Consider the following 22269-nt stretch of genomic DNA (forward strand, 5'->3'; position numbering starts at 1 on the left):
TCTAGGCTATTCTCATGTGTTCAACCATAGAGCTGGTTAAATAGCACATAGATAGAAACATAATTACCTTCATGTCGTTGACAATCGCCTGGAATAGACCCCCGAGAGCCCCGCATTCCTTCTCCACGGTCTCCATGTTTGCCAAATCCACCATTCGCCGGAATTTGCAGAAGCGCGCACTAACTGCGCGCTACCAACACCCAGCAGGGAAAAAAAAGCAAAAATGTATTCCCACAAAATCACGACCGGGCTCTCCGGTTTTACCTTTAAACCGGGAGACCGACAAGGATGCAGAAAAACAGGAGGAGGAGGAGGAGGGGGTGAAAAAAAAGAAAGATGCCGAAACAAACGGCTTGCGCTGCGGTCTCTTCCAGGCGAAGGTAAGATGGTTTTGACAGAGGAAGGATGGTCTCTCTCTCTCTCTCTCTCTCTCTCTCTCTATCTCACTCTCACTCTCTCTCTCTCTCTCCTTCACTCTGACTCAGGCTCTCACTCAGTTAAGCTGCGAGATGGTACCGTTCAGATGGTACCGGGGCGACCACGCTCATCTTGGCGCAGCCAGCGCTACGCGGAGTCGGTGGGGACGCATGTGAGGGCAGCGGAGAAGCGGAGCAATGTTAACTCAGTGTGTGCGTGCGTCTGCCAGAGTCAGTGCGTTTGTGCATGTGTGTGTTCGTAGGCAAAGGCGGGCTGTGATTGGCGCAGGGGCGGTGGGCTCAGTGGAGCAGGGAGAGTCAGTAATACGAGCCATGCAACCGCAAGCGAGTTAAAAAAAAAAAAAAAAAAAAAAAGGCTGGACAACTCTGGACGTCACATGACCGCGAGCAAACGCACATACACACATACATAAAAAAAATCAGCAGGGGGTAAATGTCAAGTAGATTTAGATACCACTAGAGTATGAGTGCAGGAATGTGCCCTGACAACCCTGATTTATCGCTTCAAAATCACTTAACCATCCAGTGACCTGTATGGACAGTTGCTCGTGTCACCTTGGAGATTTCTGAAATTTCAGCCGCTAACCTCCTTGGTCTGACCCGGTTCATTTTTGTTTACTGCTTAAAGTCTATGCATTTAACCACTAATCCCATCAATAACTAAACACTTAGAGATTAGATTGGTAATCTGGCATCTTTGTCAGAATTAGGTTGATTGAAAAGACAAAAAACAAGGTTCAAAATCAAAGTTTATTTGTCACACTCATACACAGTACGACAAGTAAGATGTTTTTTTTTTATTTTTTTTATTTTTTTACAGGTGCTGGTTAGCAGAAGAAAGAGTGAGTAGCAACTCCAGCAGAGTATCACAATAACTCTAATGAGCTAAATTAGCCTCCAGTACAGACATTTTTGAAGTGATAGTGATAGTATTCTCACTAGTATTTGCTAATTTTGCCACAAAGAGCTTTATGTTTCACAAAACATATAAAGCAATGACATAGACTCTCTCTGTATTGAGCCACAAGAGAAATTGCTCTTGAAACCACTAGTAAAAAGAAAAAAAAAGGTAAGGTAATACTTATTATTTACAATAATAAAATGAAATGAAATGAAAAATAATGAAATAAATAAAATACAATAGTATCAGCAACAAATATATGAATGGAGGAGCATTAACATGAATAACATGATTTTTAATTGGACCCCAGGAAGACTAGTCTGCCGCTTCTGCGTCAACTAATGGGGATCCACAACTAAACAATAAACGATAAACAATGTTATCTGTTTCAGAAAGGTGAGTTGTTGAACAGCTGGACTGAGAATGGTATGAATGTATGAATGTTATACAATGATAACTATAGTTAATGTCACCCAGCCTCAAGCAGAAATATAATATATAACCACAAAACTAAGCTATAAAAACCACAACTAAGCAGAAAAAAACCTTTTCTGAGGAAGTTCCTGCACGCATAGAAATCTTTCCAGAGTCAGTTGTTGGTTAATGTGGGTTTGTTTTTATGCCCTTGACGTGAGAATAGCTCCTGGCCTAAACATTAGACTGCAGCATTTAAAAAAAAAAAAAAAAAAGTAGTTTTTCCTGCAGTGTAAGCTGTATGTGAAATTGACTGTACATACAGAGTTTCAAGTAAGTAACATGATGCCATAAGCAACCAGAAATATGGCTGAAAGGTCAAAGGTCACAGTAGATAATCTGGATAATCTTGTGACCACAGGCAGATCATGTCAGTGAGATGCTGGAAAAAGAAACAACAGTGGTGTTTGATGGAGTCCTATCAACACTTCCTGTGTGTTTACAGTATGTGTCCTTAAATCCTTGCTTGCTCCTTGGGACTGAAGAAAACTGGAAAGCACATTTTCAGTAATAACAAAATCCTTTGATTCTCATTATTTCCTATGAGGCCTTTCCTCCAAATGATCAGATCAGAGCGGAAAGTAAACAAACTTCAAAGAGTCGTGAAAACAGTGTGGGTGTATTAACAGCCGCAACTGATGAACTGACAGATTTCAGACTGGTTAAATCAAATTGACATGGTTTTACTGCATTCTTGACTGAGGAGCTGATTTCTATTTAAAGGTGATTCATCCTCCAGCTACTGGAGGGCCAGGCGGTCCTGTCTGGATGCACATGAAACCTGTTGTCCTGCTGGTCTTTAAAGAGTCAATATGGCTTTTTGTCTAGACATCTTTGGCCGGGATGTCATTTCACACATATGTTATGTACCTGTATATTTTAATTTGGACTTTTTATAGCAACAGGTTTTGACATGTAATTAATAATAAAGACATAAAGAAAGCCACATTATAAGATCACACCAGCAGTGTGTTTCATTCATATTTTAGTTAAGGTAAAACTCACCTATGTAAACATATCTGTCCATTAATTGTGTGACCAGCCCCAGCTCTTTGCCAGTTATGTAAAGCAGCCAGAGGTACTCCAGAGACTCCTCTTATTATCTCTGGACAGAGGCAGGCAGACCTCTGCAGTAAAATGAATGTTAGTGACTAGATCAGACTCTGTCCTCAGGCTCTTGAACTCTTCCTCCTGATAACAGATAAACATAGAACGTTTCAGTGTCAACATAAATTACTAATTACTTTTATTAATACTAAAAAATAAAAATAAAAACAATAGATTTGCATCCAGTCATGCATGCAATGTTTGAGCACAGCATTTTATCTGTTCTCACTCTCAGCTCTTTGAGCTGTGTCATCATCTCCTGAAGCCGTCTAGAGATGAATGATGCAGAGATGATAGATAGATCGATAGATAGCTAGATGGCTAGATATATAGATAGATAGATAGAATGGTTTTCATAGCTTAAGAGTTTGGTCTTTCTGGTTTATTTTTATTCCTGCACATGCTTCAGAGGGGGTTTTACCTTTTGGATTTCTTTTGATTGAGTCAAACACTCACAAACAACACACTCCTCCCTCTGATTGTACCCCAAACACCCTTGGTTCAATGTTCAGAGGAATTTCTTTGCTGGGCATGATTGAGTTCTTGTTTTGTTTTCCTCCTCAGGGTGGATGAAGCTTTTGCTTCATGTCAAGTTTGTGATTCACAGTCCAAGTTTAAGGCATCAAAAGCTTTTTTTTTCTGCTGCAACTTTCAACTGTTTACATTTTTCCAGTTTTTGCAGTGAGCACAAAAACTGGTTCAATGCATCAGCCAAAAGTTACACTGGAGGGCCGGGTACAATGCACCTGGGCTGATTTATTTTATTTGGCCTGCCAGATTTAAGCCTTCTTGGCTACCTGGGCAGGCTGGATAGTGAAGACTGAGCAGTAATATACAATAACAAACAGGAAGCTTTTTTCATTGTTCATTAATATGCATTGTGTTTGAGAAGCTGATAATAGTTGATTCAGATGCTGCAGTGGTTCACATATGGCAGAACTGAGCCCATATGAAGTCAGTGAAGAAGCAATGCTGTTTAATTCAGTTCAATTCAATTCAAATCACTTTATTTGTCCCCAAGGGGTAATTTAAAAGGGCATAAAGTAGCTAAAAATAGATGCACTCACAATCAATAGACACAAATAGACACAAAACAGCACACACAGTACCGCAACAGTGTTTCATACATTTGTGCATTAAAATGAGCATGTTACTTCATCAGGAGATGGAAGTCTAATAAAAGAGGCTGAATCACATCCAGCATAGAGAACACCTGTGTACTTTTGAACTGCTGAACGTAGTTTTTTACAATGAGTATAAAAGATACATTTCAGTGACATTGTCAAAAAAAACAAAAAAACAAGACAGATTCTCTTGTCTTTAATTTTCCTTATTCATGAAAATCTTTGTATTGATAATTTTTTGATTATTTTATTTCATGGCATGTTATGTCTTTCACCAATTTATTAATTGCTGCTACATTTATGCTTGTATTATACTAACATGATTAACAACATTAATTAATTACTTATTCCATTATGGGAACCAAGCAATAGAGTATTTTCAGTGAGTCAGCAATGAATTTTGGATTGAAGATTTTCGCTTTGTGGTGTATTGAACTGTCCCGATGCCCACACTCACATGCAAAGCAGACCAGTCCCTGGGTGGGGTCAGGGGACAGCTGACCCTTAAAGCAGATGACTCTGTATTTTTTCTGAGAGGAGGCAGCCGAACTTGAGCAAAACTGACATTGCCTACTGAAAGCAGATGTGCGTATTTCTCAAACAGTGGCCTTCTGTGATATGTGAACTTAGGTTTGTTTCATCTGGTAAGGTATTCATCTTTGTGATGTTTGCTGCTGATTTATCATCAGGTGGAAGTTCTTACAAAGAGAGTTAACAAAAACCTGCTGTTTTGTCTTGACATAGGAAGAACTAAAATCAGCAGTGAACCATGCTGCTGCAGCGTTGTTAGCCATATTGACTTAAAACAGAAGTTAGGTTCTAAATAAGACTTTTTTAGTGAAAATTATGTCCAGACCCCAATAACTGTCGATTAGTTAATTTGAGTCACATATAGCTGGCCAGTCCCAGCCCCCCCATGCACCACATACCCAGCTTGTACGCCATGTGTTCATTGATTTGCATTTAGAGTAAGTGTGCCTCTGCTCATAATACTGAGATGTTGTAAAACAAATAGATCTATACTGAGAATGATACTTCTTTTTTACTCCCAGTCTATTTTACACATTTCATCTCACCACATATCTCCCTTATTTGTTCCCTTTTCTCTCCATCCTATCCATAGTCACTTTATTTTTGTGCAGTTGAGACCCTATGCCCATCAAGTGTCACATCAGACAAAATGAAAATGTGCAAGACAGAGTAGAAAATGAAAGGCACAAAAAAGCAGTGTATGACGGGTGTTGTATGCTCGGATCGGAGCTAAAGGAGGGAGAGAGAGGAGTACAGGAGAGACCCCAGTTTTTATAGCTCCCCTGCACCCCTCCTCCTCATCCTCTGTATGGCAGAGTCAAATGTAGGTCTGCGCTTGCCTACAGCCATCAGCAACAATCAGTTCTGCCCCAGTTACTGACGCATCTCACAGACTAAACACACATACGTCACAATATGCAGAAATACACACAGATGCACACAGACACATTTACAATATGCTTGCAGAAGGACATACACAAGCAGAAGAGTCACAGAGGAAAACACTCTGCTGGAATACAGAGGTATCATCAGAAACATGCCTGCACAGATGTGTGCAAACATTTATAGATGATTATGTAGTTCACAGTTTAACAGGCAGAGGGTTTGGATGAGCAACTTGGGCATTTAAAATGTAGCCATTATTGTGTATCCATGTTTACACACCAGTCTGGCCTAGCTCAGTTGCACTACTGCAGATCATTCAGCTTTAAGCCTGAGTTTTAAAGGTAGATGGCTGTTGATATGTGAACAATGCAAATCCATGCTGCACAGTGAATTCACACAATGTGACTGTCATTTCATGCCTGTAGTCTCAATCCTGTTATCAAGGACCGCTGACGGTAACCCGAACTTTCTCGTGTGACATTTCACTGCATCAAATGAGATGTGAAATGCATGAAATCTGCTAGACATGGCATGTGAAATGTGCTTGAAATGGTGTGCTATTTATACACGATACCATGATACCAAACAGTAGAGGGGCAAAATGACAAAGCTAATGTCAGCCTGATAAATGACATGCTATCCTAAACAATTATCAAGTTCCAATTACCAGATATAATCCAGATATTTGGGTTTTACTCCAAAAAGTTGTCTCACATTTAATAGAATTTTGCCAGTCGAGACCTTCCATGTATCCAGTCTGCTCCTAGGGAATATTTTACCACACAAAATACCCTGTTATCAAAAGTGCATTTTAAGCTTTCTTTCTTTTTCTTTCATTCTTTCTTTCTTTCTTTCTTTCTTTCCCAATGGGATTCCTCAGTGTCCTCAAACAAGTTCTATCCTCATGCAATACACACAAATTCCTCTTTCTCCTGATCTGCCTCCATCAAATGAATGTAGTACCCAGTACACTAGTATCCAGTGTGAAATCTAGATGTATAGGCAGCTTCTTGTAAGAAATCCTGTGCTAGATGATGTTGCACTCAAATTTGTTTCCCAACAACTTTGCTCTATGTGCCTAAATAAGGTATTTCTGCATTGCAAAAAGATACAAAGCAACAAGAGCTTTTTTAAACAGAAAATATGATTAAAATGTAACCCTTTTGTAATCGCTGATGTTCAACTTGTGGGAAGATTTGTGAAGCACCTACAGGAAATGTCACGCCTGAGATTGTAGTTGGGTAGTTATGTAGAATTTATGTTGGTCAGTTGGTTTTGTTATTTTGGCTATGCTCACCCTGAAGATGACAACGGCAAATAAAGTTTGTTTCTGGACTGCAATTTTGTGAATTCCTGGATCTGTTTGGAAGCAGGGAAAAGGGGGGAGTCAGTGTTTGTGTTATATACTGGTTTCCCCTAGGCTGGTCATAACAATATGGAGTGTGTGAGCTACAGTAATTTTAAAGCAACTGGATAAATGTGGGGCGGCACAGTGGAGTGGTGGCTAGCACAGATGCCTCACAGCAAGAAGGCTCCGGGTTCGAATCCATTCTGTGTGGCCTTTCTGTCTCTCTCTGTCAGCCCTGTGATAGACTAGAGACCTGTCCAGGGTGTACCCCGCCTCTCGCCCAATGACAGCTGGGATAGAATGAATGAATGGATAAATGTGACACAAATGTAACAGTGTGGGCACACTCAGCCTGGGCTGCCAAGGGACCAAAGGAGAATTTTTAATTCAACAGACTCCTGCACAGGGAAGGCTACTGCATATTTTCAGTGCACCTGTTTCTGCTGATATAGCATGTTGGGTCACTTATTGAGTACTCCAGAGACACAATGACCATCTTTGCAGAGATTCATGCCATAAACTGTTATATGGACTACTGCATCTGCTGAAAGAACAACATCCTCTTCAGAAACCCAACAAAAAAACGTAAAAAGATGATTTCAGTTGAAGTAAACCATCTTCTCATGACCTACTTGTTCACATGAATCTTATGCTGTTATCTGAGGTCATCAGTGTTTGAATTTCTCTGTTATGAAGTGACTCATCATGATGCCCATGTGGGCTGCTTTCTACAAGTCCCCCGAGATGGTACTGTGTCGTTTCCTTCTGTTCTGTTCACATGTTTTTTACACAGTGCCCAGTATATGCATATAGTACAAAAGTGACATGTTCTGTATTTTTTAAAATACTAAGAATATGTTTTGTCTTGTTCGTTTGACAATGCCATTTGTGTTTCTTGTACTAAAGTGATTTTTGTACAAATGCATTCAATTTTCAATGACATCATGGTCCTGTTGTTCCAGCTGCAAATGATCAATTCTGAGGCTGATAATGACATTTTAATGATGATCATTAGAACTTTATATTAAGGAAAGTGTGACATTTTACCAAAGCAAAAGTTGAGATGAAAAAGCAGCAGATGCATTTCATTAAAGGTCCTATATACTGTACGCTTTTGTGTTTAGGTATTGGTTCCTGCCTCATTTAAACCAGAGTATCCAGAGTACAGGCAGTAAAGTGAAGGGGCGTGAGCAGCAGAAACTCTAAAAACCTAAATCAGCAAACACTGAAACAGTCCCTTTGGATGAGGGCTAATACCAGGGCCTGACACGGTGAAGTTGCAAAATCGACACATTACTTCATATAAATTAAATCCTTTCTGGTATGGTTTTAATTAGTAGTTGAATGTTGTTTATCATGGACAGAATAAATCCGGGAAGCTACTGTAGAGACTGAATATTAATTCAGATGAAAGTGCTGATAGGCTAAATCAGCGGGAGGGGTGGAAGAAGAGGAGACATTTACATCAGGATTGGGGTGGGGACAAACAGAAGAAAGAATCTGCTCTCATTAATTTTTCACTTTCATTTATTGTAAATTATTTAACAGCCACATTGCATCTCTGATACAGCATGGGCCCTCACATTCATAAGGCACTTATACACACCAACAAAGGGACACATACACACATTCACTCACCGGTTATGCACAATTGTAGCAGCACATGTAAGAACAATATTCATGAATTCAGGTTATTGCGTACTGTGCATATAAACATGAATGTACCATCCCAGGGGAGCTGATTAGGGTAGGATATGTCAGGCAACCTGGCTTTGTTTTCTTGTGGTACCGAAAGAAGAACCAATGCCATCATGTTAGAGCCAGCATCTCCCAGAACTTCACTGTGTGTCCCTGGCAGCAGGCAGAATCAGTTCTTCGCCAATAGCAATACAGCAATGCAGCTAGCCAGTAAGTACAACACTCTCAAAGCATCAGCATTTGCAGAGGTAGCAGCCCTCGTCACCTGCCTCTGTCCCCCTTGCTTGGAATTTTCAGTCAGAAAAACTTGAATTTGCCTTTAAGTGAATAGTGCTCGGATCCAAGGGTGCATAAGCAGTTTTAAGGGCTTTACTGCTTCATAAGACAGCTTGTCTCCACAAACCACACATGGGGGTTGGATAATGCATGCAAGACATCATTCAGAATAATATTTTAGGTTATAACTCATTGTATGGGAAGCTTTTTTATAGTCTCAGCTTCTGATGTCTCTGCATTACATATATTCTTTGGAAATGTTTTTTTACTAACAAGCTGGCTTTTCGACATGAGAGGGCTAGGCAAAGTTGAAGCACAGACCGTGTCACATTCATTTTAACTGCTGCACACATAGCCTTGATATGCTAGTGTGTTTATCTTTCAGGGGTTGCACAGAGCAGCCCTGACCAACAAGGGTTATTTTTATATTTATTTGATTTAGCAAAATCAAATAAATACTGTTTCAGTGCTGGTCCGCAACCCAGAGGCTGGTGACCACAGACTTAAAGGACTAGTTCCATTATTTACAACCCACAGAAAACAAATCTTAATAGTTATTAAAGACATTTTTACTTGTCATAGCAGGAAACTTTTACAAATTAGATGATCTACATCCTTAACCACTCCATTTCATTAGCTTTCGCCAGTTCTGTTGCCTTAGTATATGCAACCTTGCTTGCTACTATGACTTGCTGCATGAAAAATAATCTAATAATCTAATAACAGGAATCCCAAAATGTTAAACAGGGTACCAAGCGTGTTCTATAAATGAACTCCCCGAGAGCAGACTTTTACATCAAACTATAAATTTCACCAGTAAGACAAAATCTCTTCTTTACCTCAGACACACTGTAGAGCGTTGTTGTCTGCTTGGCCCAGATACATCATACTGTCTGGATACAGCATAGCAACAAGGAATCTGATCAAAGAGTATAGAAGAGAGGAACGGAAAGACAGAATAAGGACTGTAGAGACAGAGGCAGAGAAAACTTGTTGAAAACAAAAATTGCCTTTTTTTGCAATTCCCCATTGCAGAGGGGAAAAGGCTAGAATTTAGTAAACATAGAAGCACTGCGGAAAGACCAGTAAATGGAAAGGAAGAAGATGAAGGAAGAACTCTTCTGCAGGGAGTCATAGACCTGGTGAAGAACTAGGTCAGGATGTTTTTCACTTATTTTTTTTTTTTATTCCAGTTTTAAAAATTTTAAAAATCTATAGCATTGTACAATCCTTATTAAGTAAACTTGACTACTGTGAATGTACAGTAGTCAAGGAGCCAAAGGCAAACAATTGCTCCTCTTACTAGCAGTATGACCTGAGTAATACAATGATGGCACAAAAAACCCACAAGTAATGAGACAGAAATCACAGTGTTAGAGGCAGAGAAAATGCCCCTAATCAACTATTCATATTCAAAGAGTGGATATAAAAATAACCTTTTTTTTAAGATAAGATATGATAAGTGACAGAGATACTGTTATCTATATAGCACTGGATTTCAGTGGCCATCTATTCTCTCTAGGGGTTTTCTTTCTTTCTTTCATTCATGCATTCATTCATTCATCTTCTGTAACCACTTATCCTGTAAAGGGTACACCCTGGACAGGCTGCCAGTCTATCGCAGGGCTGCCCTCAAAAATCTTACCAGAAAAATATTTGGGGGAAGAACTTGTTTCCAGCATAAGCTCCACCATCTTAATAAAACAAGAGATTGTTGGCATGAGGGCAGTGCTTTGGCTAACCTACCTAATGTGTCATGCTCGGTTTTTTGGGAGTCTGGAAAGTTGACATAAAATTCAAAAGTGCACTTGTTGCTGTGAATGTTCTCAGCATTCAGTGACTTGTCCAGCCTGTCCAGCAGCTGTAGTTCAGACAAGTGGCTGTTTATGCCACAGCTAAATTCTACCCTCTAGTGGTTTGATTGTGTACATGCATCCAGAAACCCAGTGCAGTGAGAGGAGCAGGGTGAAAATATGTTAAACAGCAACAGCAACGAAAGTGTCATGTAAGGCCTTATAAGAGGAAATGCTCACTTTTTACTTATAACTCCAGAGGGGGTTTGTCACTCCGTTGTCTAGTTAAAGGTAGGATACTTTAAACACATTTATAGCCTATTTCCTGAATTTGATATATCCTGAACTTTTCTCTGGCCATTATGTCTTGGTTTTGACTCACAAGAACATTTAACTGCAATTACATTCAAATGTTTCTGTCCAAGAATGAAAATTTTTCATTTGGATGTTGCAAGAGAATTAATTTTTGTGTTTCTTTCCTAAAAAAAAAGGCGCACCATTGTGGTTAATTCTACTGTGTGTGAAGAAACTATTGATAGTAATAATTTTAATAATGATATAAGAGGGAACTGACTGGAGTTTGTTAAAGCATTCATCATTGGTCACCTTGAATTCCTATCAGTTCATCGACATTGCGACCAATCCTTTGAACCTGTTCGGTAAGAGCCCTCTTCTCCATGCGACCTCGTCAGGTGCTTGTGGCTCCAGTCTGCATTAGCCAATCGGAAGTCAGAATCACTTCTTAATACACGCCTTTGCGTGAATTCCATTGGTTGAAATGCAATACGCAATGGCGTTATGGGCGGAGTCTGTGGGTGTTACGGGGATGTGTCCAGCGGTTTAGAAAAAACAGCAGCTCCTCGACTGATAGAAGGAAGAGACGAGCAACCTCTCTCCGTCTAACATTAACTACAGGTGAGTGAGCCATGAGGCAACGATACAGCTGTATAACCTCTGTTAAACGTTACTTAATGTCCACATTCTTTCTATGCTATTTAAAATGCATCTTTTAGATGACAACTGGTCGCAGATGTTGGCGGTAGTTCACGCTGCCTTAAATTAGCATCAGAAGAAAGGCACGCGCAAGAGGTAGCGAAACATGCTAAAAGTCATATTAATGACAAATGATTCCATACAGATTAGAGGTTTCATGTTAACGTTATGCAACTTCGGGCCACATACTGTATGCCATCTGTCTGCAGAACGCACCTGAAAACAAAACATGTCAAGAAACAGTTCCGACAACACAATTAATTTATTTATTTAAGTCTTGTAATGTAATATGTGTTGTTCGTGTAGTTTCCGTGAAATTTACTCCAGCAAACATGACAGTACCATCGCTCTAGAAGTGTGTGTGTGTACTCGTATTTCTAACTTTGTGAGGGCACAAAGAAGTTGTACATCCACCTCCTTTGAAATTACAATTCAAATTCCTAGTAAAGTAGTAATTATGGCTGTAGTTAGGGACATTCACCAAAATATTAAGTGTAATGAGTGTTGAATACTCGTGTGTGTGAGTATATGCATGAGAAAGAGAGAGAGAGAGACCATAATTTCCACTTGTGCTGTCTCCAGGGACCACTATTAAAACAGAATAGGCAGAAGATGTTTTGACACTACTGGGCCATGGTTTTTGTTTATGGCAGACCTAAAATAAATACCCACAGAAGATCAGGCTTGGAGGCTTAAATCAGATAACCATATGCGTTAAGTGTCTGTTCTGATTCTCAGTCATCCAGGTCAGGGTATATCTAAAAAAACAAAAACAAAAAAAAGCCAGCTGAACTTGTTTCATTTTTCTCTATGACTTTGCACCACTCTTCCAAGTGGCTTCTTCAGGTCTATGTTAGGTGCATTCATACCTGTATTTAAAACTGTCCACTGAAGATTGTATCATACAAGAGACAAGGTGTTAATGCTGTGTCTCAAGAGCCTGTTGAACTCCAGTTAAGGCTGTGTTTATCTGACGTCTCCAAGGACATGCACTTTAATTACCTCAATAACCTTATAATCAGCTTGTGGAACTGTTGTGACGTGTAATGCTCTTCCGAATTGTGAACATTTGTTCAGTTTGCACATAAAAAGACTGCTCTGAATCTGTGAAGAAAAAGGGAGATAGCATCTAATGCTTTTTAATTGGCATTAGTTACTGCTTGTGCATTTGTTGCACATCACTGTATGTGACCCACTGAGAGTTACTGTAGTAGTGTACAAAGTGTAGCACAACAGCATGACAGATAATAAACTGATAACCTCATTACTTCACCAGAGATGAATGGTGCAGTGGGCATGGAGGCCAGCAGGAGACGTACCCAGCCCAGAGCCAATGGGAAAACCTCAGAAGAGAAGGAGGAACCAGCACAGTGGGGGAGAGCATGGTGAGCTGATGTTGTCATGTGCTAGATTTGTTGGGATTGTTTTGTCAATTAAAATGCGTTTCCTAAAGTTCCATCAAAAGGCTAATCACAAATTAAAGTTTGACTTTAAACGGAGTCTCAGCTGCCAGCTGTTCCCTGAAACCCTGGAGCAAGGTGTTAAAAATCCATTAACTCTGCAGATTCATGTGGTCCTTTGGGGTATGCTATCATTAACAAAAAGTCATCATGCTTGTAATAAATGGTTTGATGAGCCCTGTCTTATTCCCAGCACAAAAATGAGCCTTGACATGGAGCTGGGAAAAGAAAAAGGGAGAAAGGAACAGATAAAGACAGACAGGAAAAAAAGACAGTGGGTGATCTTCAAAATTAAACTAAACAGACGCCTGTATTGTATGTGTACACAGAATGTTTTTTTGTTAAATTATGGTATCTTTCTAAATAAAATGAGTAAAGCATATATAAATTTAACAATACAAGGGAGTCTAAGGCCCCAGGAAAGCTGCATTTAAATTTGGAAATGCAGAGCTTTGAGTAAGTAGTAGTTGAGTTTAGGCTGACGAGAATATCTATAATAATGGAGACCAATAGATCTTTTCACAACAATAGTATATAGTTTCTATATACACTTTCTACTCCACTACAGTTATTTGTAAGACAGGCATTTTGTCTTGTAGCAGGAAAAGCATAGGTGTGATTGGTGTCATTTTGTTCCAAGTTCCTGGTATTGTGTACGAGCTTGTGGCCATGCCTTGATGAAACTGAACCATCATGGTTTACATTTTTACTTTTCTTGTTACAAACCAAAATGTCTATAGCAAATGTTCTAAAGCCTGGTGAAAACTGTGTCCCTCCCCTACCCTCCCCTCCCCTCCTCCTCCTGCAGTTATCCACTCCTACCTGAATTAACAATTCTCCAACCTGCCTATGACTCCTCTTACATTTTCAAACTGTCATGTAACATCATCAGTTAGTATCGTCAGATTCCACATGTACGCTTTAGTCAGATATGTGTATCTATGACAGATGTATGTTTATCTTGCTGTTCTCTTCTCTCTTTCTTCTGTCTGTACCCAGCTGGCCTTAGGCAGATGGGTCCCTCCATATGAGCTGGGTTCTGCTCAAGGTTTCTTCCTGTTAAAAGGGAGTTATTTCCTTGCCACCGTCACCCTCACCAGTATTAATGAATAGTTGCAGCTACGTTCTTCACTGAAAGTTGGCTGTTTAACCTTTTTCTACTACAAATTGTATTACTATATGCAGTACAATGAATAATAACTAAGTACATTTACTCTCAGTAAAATGTATGGTACTGGCACTTTAATTTGGTCTCTCTGTTTTACACTTTGTATTCCACTACAGTTATTTTTAAGACAATTTTACACAATGCATAATTCATCACTGACCTTTCACTCTAAACTCCTAACTTTGTTTCATTTACCAATAAATGTTTAAATAGTCCAATATGACTGCAAAAAACAAAGATTAGAAAAAACATCCCAACAGTGAAAACAAACCTGTGAGAATGAAAACTTCATGACCCATCTGATCTATGTCCTGTACTTGCAGCAGATGACTGTTTTGATTATGGGCATTTTAACTTGACAATGACAGGTCGACTTAACTCTAATTAGAGGGTTTTAACATGCAGCTCATTGGAACAGCTAAATGGATCACGGTTAATGTTAATGTTAATTACAGTTACCCTCTGCCCTTCCACCAGTGACAACCAATACGTATGTCCACTGGAGAGGGTCTGTACTGGAGAATATATATTGTCAGGGAGGAATTCATTAGTTAACATGTGTTACTTGGTAGAATGTTGTATGATCTACATGGAAGAAAGTATTTGACTTTCTAATTGTATTTACAACTTTGAGACTTGTCACACAGGTCAAATAATGTTCTTAATCTCAGCTTGATCTTGCTATTCAGTTCTATCCTCATACTGTGCCTATCTGTGTGTATCTATTCACAGGGAGGTGGACTGGTTTTCGCTGATAGCGGTAATTGGCCTCCTTTGCTTTGCCCCTTTCATTGTCTTCTACTTTGTGATGGCCTGTGATCAGTACCAGTGCTCAATCAGCCAGCCCCTGTTTGAGTTGGTAGGAGGAGAGACAACACTGCACTCTATCTGGGCCCGGGCTCCCTCCTTCTCATGGTCAGCTGCTAAGATATATGCTATCTGGGTGGGCTTCCAGGTAAGTGAAGGAGTTTAAAGGGCTGTGGACCTTAGAGAATCTGTCTGTTGTCTTCAGAGTAAAACAGGTTGTGTTGTTCCTTAGGTGTTCCTGTATATGTGTGTTCCCGATGTTACCCATAAGTTTATTCCTGGCTTTGTTGGTGGAGTGCAGGATGGAGCACGAACTCCTGCTGGTAATTAACATGCACATGCACCCGCTTATCAATGCCTATTTGTGCTAACAGTCAAATTTAATGCTTTTATGGAGAATTGTAGAAATGTCCAACAAAATATGTTATTTCCTTTTTTTTCTTTTATTCACAAGGCCTGATTAACAAGTATGAGATCAATGGGCTGCAGTGTTGGCTGATCACTCATGCTCTGTGGTTTGCCAATGCCCATTATTTCCACTGGTTTTCTCCTACCATCATCTTCGACAATTGGATCCCCCTGTTATGGTGCACCAACATACTGGGCTACGCTGTGTCCACCTTTGCTTTCATAAAGGCTTACTTGTTCCCCACCAACTCTGAGGACTGGTGAGTGCAACAAGTCTTAAAGAGCAGGAGCAGATTTGTACAGTTAAAGTTGAACTAGTATTTACAGTTTTAAGATATGACTTTGTGAACTTGATTGTTGATCTTGTTTATGATTCCACAGCAAATTCACAGGGAACGTCTTCTACAACTACATGATGGGCATTGAGTTCAACCCACGCATTGGGAAGTGGTTTGACTTCAAGCTTTTCTTCAACGGCCGACCTGGCATTGTAGCCTGGACTCTCATCAATCTGTCCTACATGGCCAAGCAGCAAGAACTATATGGCCATGTCACCAACTCCATGATTCTGGTCAATGTACTTCAGGTAAGGTGGAAAAGGGACTATAAAGTATCACAGCTGGCTTTAAAATCACGGGGGAGCAGAAGTGCTGGAGACATACTGGAGTTAAATAAAACTGAACAATTGTTTAAATTGTCTTTAGTTTGACCATAAGCATATCTAACTCCATAAAGCTGTATCCTATAATTCTATAAAGTTTGACATTTCTCTGTTTTGCAGACATTTCAAACTACTATTCTAGTAATCGGATATGAATGACTATATCAACAACAATTTGAGTGTAAAGTTCAGCCTATAAAAATATACATGAATTTCAGAACGTCCTTGCATTTAGTCTGCATCTATTTTGCTTCAATGACACCCAGCTTTATGGACTCCACAAGTTTGTTCAAACTTGGAAACCCATGTCATCCCAATATGATCTGATAATGTTCCAAAAAGATTTGTGTGGAGGAAAATCCAGTTAGCACTCCTTGTTCTTCTTAGTCTTCAAGTAGTTCTTGAAATCTTCGTTTCACGTTTCACTGTGGTTTGGATACACGTCATTATCATTGCCTCTCCTCTTGTTCTCCTTATATAAACTCTAAACAAATATCTGACTTGGATTTAAAAATAGATAGAACTTTTTTCCATCATCCACTATCAAATGATGGTATACCTTGCCCAAGCATTTGGTGTTGTTTCTCTCCTGTTAATTGATTCAGAGTCACAACTTGTCATCCGAGACTCTACTAAACAGGACAACTTCTGTCTGTATTTAACAAATTCTATATTGTGACGACATTTCTTTTTCAGCGACCAAAGCTTCATGTTCTGTTCTGGCCAAGGGACAAGAGACTAACACTTAACATTTACAGTACTGTTAAATAATGTGCTTTGTTCATGGGGGGTGAAATCATATTCTTCTGTTGGTGTAGTAGCTTTTACTCTGTCTGATGGTTCTGTGGATACATCTGATCCAGTTTCAGTGCCATGGAAGGCAAAATCTTAAACAGTTCAGACTCCACCATATATTGCATGACTTAAGATACAATTGTATGAAGCATCTAAAGTCAAACTTAGCATATTTTATTTCTTGCTAGATGTTAGAGATAAGTGTTTGACTTACATTTTATCAAGGTTAGTGTCTCCAAAGTTCTTGTCTCCAAACTTGAGTAAAAAGTCAAATCATCTTTCTCCTGTCCAGAGTTTAGAACGCAGCTAGGTGAGTCATACTGTAATAATATAATGATATATATTAATAATAGCTATATAACTGTGTCATTTGTGTTTTTTTGTAGGGTATTTATGTGTTGGATTTCTTCTGGAATGAGGCGTGGTACCTGAAGACCATTGATATCTGCCATGACCACTTTGGATGGTATCTGGGTTGGGGAGACTGTGTCTGGCTGCCATACCTCTACACACTGCAGGTAACAAACATGTACATACTAATACACACACTGAAAGGACACTTTTAAGTCATTCTCAAAGCTCTCATGTCTCACGCATTGGGCGTGAGACACACGCATTTCAACCCGTTCACACGCCACACCTTGTATTTCTCACGCAGAGAAATTACCAGGATAACGCCCACCAAGTTGTGCCGCTATTTTTTAAAACAGTGGAACGGGTAGGAATCAAGCGGGTTCCCGTAGAGTTCAGAAGGCGCCTGTCACGCACCAGCCAATAAAATAAAAAGAATATAGCTACTGAACAGCCAATCAAAAAATAGCATTGCTCGATCCGGGCAAGATTTAGATTTTCCCGGTTCAGACGCTCGCTGAGAAAAGTGTGCACATGTCCCGTGTGCACAGTAACCATATTGTAACTATGGATCAGAACTTCTGTTATGTTGTTCTTTAATTATGACCTACCTTAACACTTCAACAAATGTTGACAACAGCATGTGGACCTCTCCACAATAATTGAACCCTACGCCAGTAAAAAAAACAAGAGGAATGCTGCATATTTGACTCAATTGCAGAAATATCTTTCCCAGGGGGCTAAATTATGTAATACCATATTATTGATAAGCTCAGACATTATCAGTTATTTTATCAGTACTTTTTATCGTTTTGGTGTAATTTGTTATCACATTGCTGCTTCTCCTCTCCAGAGTTCCTCCAAATACACACACACACACACACACACACACACACACACACACACACACCAGCACTAAGAAATGCTGAATTAAATAAATATTTTTATTTGTGCGAATTTATGTGTCATTTATCAGATCAAAGCCCCGTCCCCACCTCAACCAAATTCCCGGCGTCGCCGCCAAAATCTCACTCTGAACTCAGTTCAGAACTTGAGAGCCCTGCATTCTTGGTTGTGCTGGGTGTAACTACATTTCTAATATATTATGGACCTTCAGATAATCAATTAAACTATTTTAGTAACAATAAATGTTTTTTTTATTGTTCTCCAGGGTCTCTACTTGGTGTACCACCCAGTCCAGCTGTCCAATGTCCACGCCATAACAGTCCTGTTGCTCGGCCTCGTTGGGTATTACATCTTCCGCTCCACTAACCACCAGAAGGATCTCTTCCGCCGCACAGAGGGGTCCTGCACTATCTGGGGCCGCAAGCCAGCGTACATCGAGTGCTCGTACCGCTCAGCGGACGGTGGCATCCACCGCAGCAAGCTCCTCACCTCAGGCTTCTGGGGCGTGGCCAGGCACTTGAACTACACAGGTGATCTGATGGGTTCTCTGGCCTACTGTGCCGCCTGCGGTTTTGGCCACATACTTCCATACTTCTACATTGTTTACATGACCATCCTGCTGGTTCACCGCTGTGTACGTGACGAGCACCGCTGCAGCAGCAAGTATGGCAAAGACTGGAAACGCTACACAGATGCTGTGCCTTACCGGCTGATTCCTGGAGTGTTTTAGGGAGACAAAATAGTGCAAGAGGGGGGAAACATAAAGGTAGAAGTTATTAAAGATATCTAGAATACCCCACACGAAACATTCTAGACTACATTTTATACATTCTGGATTTTTAAAAATAGGTTTCCTGTGAGTGAAGACTGCTATGCATGTGCATATTAGAAATATTTCTATAATACTCTTCCTCAGGAAAGACAGTCTGATCCACCAGTTTACTGTCTTTGTTCTGGGATGATTTAACATAGTTAAATACACTTTTATAAGAGCAATATGTACAGTACCTTTAGAGCTTGTGAACTCAACCAAAACTTTTTTTTTTTTTTTTTTTTTTAAAAACCAGGAACAAAAACAACAATCGGTTTTGTGTTGCACTTCTCTTTTCAGCTATTGTCCTCAGTGCTATGAATTTCCCACAATTTCTTGTGGTAACTTGACTAATGCATTTCTGAAACAGAAAAAAAAATCTCAGTTTTTAAAATCACTTATAAAAAAAAACAAAAAAACAACACACAATGCGTATCCTAGTTTCTCAAAATGTTTGATACCATTTGTGTGTGACTAGTTTGTTGCTGCCCTATGGTGAAATGGACCAAATCATGATGATCATTGGTGATCATTGGCTTTGCTGACTAGAGGTCTCTCAGAGACAAGTTATGCAATCTTAGTATAAAGATTGTCTGAGGGCTGAATTTTATTTTGTCATTCGCTTATCTAACCTCAAGTGTTGTTACAGTAATTAATTGCTTGTCTTTTGGTGAGAATTTCTCTCTTTGTGGTTGACACTGAATGGTTCTCCTTTTTTATGATGCTAACTCAATTTGTAAAGCATTCTGAAAGCACAATAACTGTGTTTAAGCTCTATGGTGATAGAAATGCATTTTGTAGATCCACCAGCACTGCCTTTGTGATGACAATAAAGTAAGAAAATATATTTTCGTTTTTGTCATAACCATTTTTTATTTTATTTTTTTTATTTTTTGCACTGCTGTGCTTGTTTTCTAGGCTATAATTCTACTATGCTTTCTTCCATTTAGATCAGTGCTCAGAATGTTAAAGAATTGAAAAAATTTGTTAAATTCTCTGAGGCATAGATGTTGAACAAATATAATAACAGCTATATTAAAATTAGAATAAATATTATATTTTATATGTTTTATTATTATAAAGATATTTGTTAATATGAAGACAAGTGAATTAAATGACTAAGACTGTGACTGTGACTTTAAATGATGCAGTTTGTTATATCTTACACTAGAGGGCAGCAGATGACAGCTGATCCTTGAGGCCCATCAGCCAAATATAGATGTGGTGTACACAGTCTGCTTACACTGGGGTGTATATATTTGTAATAGGTTTACCCTGAAGGAGAAATTTTTACAGTCATTCAAGTGAGTAGCCGTGTGTTCTTAGGTCAAACTGATACCGGTTCAAAAGATTAATATGTCAAATCTCTCCTACAAGGTAAACACTGATAAGGCATGACAATAATACCCTATTATCGTGTAGATCTCCCTTGTGCCTCCAAGTGGGGGCCTTTGGGTCCTATGGGTTGAGGGGAGGGCCTCTGTGGATCAGGCTTGTTCCAGTACATCCCACAGATACTTGATCAATTTGGGATCCAGAGAATTTGGAGCACAGGTCAACACCTTGTGCTGTTCTTCATGTTTTTTTAGTTGTTCCTAAACTATTTTTGTGTGTGTGATTGCGTCAGTCTGCATCCTGCTGGGGATGGCTGCTGCCATCAAGGAGTGTCATTGCTATGGGGTGGGGGTGCTTGGTCTGGTCTAGGTGGGTGGTACATGTCTATCCACACAAGTACCAAGTCCAACATTGAATTGTCACAAGATGGTCAATGTTTTTACTTCTCCTGTCAGTGGCCATAATGTTATGCCTGATTGGTGTATGTCACTCAGTGTAGAAATGCCCACCGTGTTATCACCATCATTAAGTTAAGAGTATTCATCAATCAAACCATAAAAACCAATAAAACGTCAATAGTAAGAATTTCATATTTGATTACGCATGTCTTTTCTGATAAGTAGGCACTTATAATTTGATAGCTTATTCTCAAGTGTTTAGTAATTCACCAGATCTGACGGCCCTTTGTGCCACATAAGCATTATAGGCTTAAACCTCACCATCAGAAGGTCTACTATCAGAAGTTATGGATGTAAATCAGTTATGATAATGGTGGACTCATTGATTCCTCTTACTTTTGTTCAAATTTAATGCAATTTGCACCCAATTCCTTACATTGCATTGCATGGAACTAAATTACCTTTGATTCTTTTTTTTCAGGTTAACAGATTCTCAAATTACCCTGAAGGCACTTTGCAATGCTATGGCTGCGGTTTCAATAAACTGACAGATAGCTCTCTGTAAAAGAGATGGAAATCTGAAGAAAGGGATGAGTTTTATGTGATGACACTAATAGCTAGGTGATTCAATTTGCAGGTTGGGATCATGCATCCATCCACACAAATGTCCCGTGTGCACAGTAACCATATTGTCTAAAACCCCGGTTTGCAGCTGCACATTCATCTGTTGTGAGGGGCAGCGGGGGTCATAGAAAAAGAAAAAAGGTCCACCAAAGTGAGGCGTTGGAGTAAAGGACAGTGAGAGTGAGAGGCAGAGGCAGAGGCAGAGGCAGAGAGGGAGCAGTGGAATGAGATATATACCAAAAGCACAATGGGACTCTTAGGAGCTGGTGCCACTCCTCAGCTAAAGTTGGCTTGATTTCCCATGAGGCCAAATTACTTTTTATTGGAAGTTTGGGGGGTAAGAGACTTGTGGGGGAGAGTTGTAAGCCAGAAGGAAAGGAGCTCCCCACAGGGAGGAAAGTACATGATTTGTCAGCAAACTGTGGGCACTGATAAGTTGCATGTACCATAAAGTACAGCAGGCCACTGAAGAGCATTCCAGGCCGCAGTGTGGCCTAATAATCACATTGTGGTGGGTGAGGTTAGACTGGCTGCTTGGAGTTGGTGGCGGAGGAGCAATTTTAGCCGTCATAATACTTTGGGTTCGATGGTTACATTTATTGCAAGGGCCTTCCTTTATTTCTTCTTCTTCAACAGCCTAGCAACAAGTCACTCAAGCAAGTTTCCTTTTGGTTAGCCTCTGGGCAGCAGCTCTAAGAATGGCGGTTTGTCTGTCAGTCATTCTTCACTTTGGACAAAGCTTTTTAATGGATTGCTGTTAAATGAATTTGGTGAAGCCCTGACCCTTTCTCTAGCATTTGCGGTTTAGAATGAGATCCATTCATGTGCCCCTCAGAACATCGGTGATGAGATAGTTTGAAAAGCACCATTGTTGAGTTAGTTTTGGTGAAATACATACACAACTAATGCTGACATCTGTGAAAAGTCTAATGCTAATGCTGGATTCTCTGTCAACAGCTTAACACCTCTGTGCTTCAT

General features: G+C 39.7%; 2 protein-coding genes across 2 annotated transcripts in view; one reads left to right on the plus strand and one right to left on the minus strand.

The window, feature by feature from the left end:
* The window catches only part of mtss1lb (MTSS I-BAR domain containing 2b), a gene marked incomplete at its 5' end in the record, with an annotated part of 69923 nt that extends 69787 nt beyond the window's left edge, over positions 1 to 136 (minus strand). Inside the window, one exon of the mRNA XM_084541335.1 lies at positions 68 to 136. Coding sequence (XP_084397461.1) covers positions 68 to 136 — 69 coding nt within the window. The remainder of the gene's footprint in view (positions 1 to 67) is intronic.
* A 10555-nt stretch (positions 137 to 10691) lies between these two features.
* On the plus strand, positions 10692 to 20096 carry dhcr7 (7-dehydrocholesterol reductase). The gene is made up of 8 exons (XM_084541342.1): positions 10692 to 11489; positions 12844 to 12952; positions 14928 to 15150; positions 15235 to 15325; positions 15457 to 15670; positions 15792 to 15996; positions 17253 to 17384; positions 18389 to 20096. The coding sequence occupies exons 2-8, from the start codon at positions 12846 to 12848 to the stop codon at positions 18851 to 18853; spliced, it is 1437 nt and encodes a 478-aa protein (XP_084397468.1). The 5' UTR covers positions 10692 to 11489; positions 12844 to 12845; the 3' UTR covers positions 18854 to 20096.
* Positions 20097 to 22269: the final 2173 nt, after the last annotated feature.

Source organism: Chelon labrosus (assembly GCF_963514085.1).
Source record: "Chelon labrosus genome assembly, chromosome: 3".
Taxonomy (NCBI): Eukaryota; Metazoa; Chordata; class Actinopteri; order Mugiliformes; family Mugilidae; genus Chelon; species Chelon labrosus.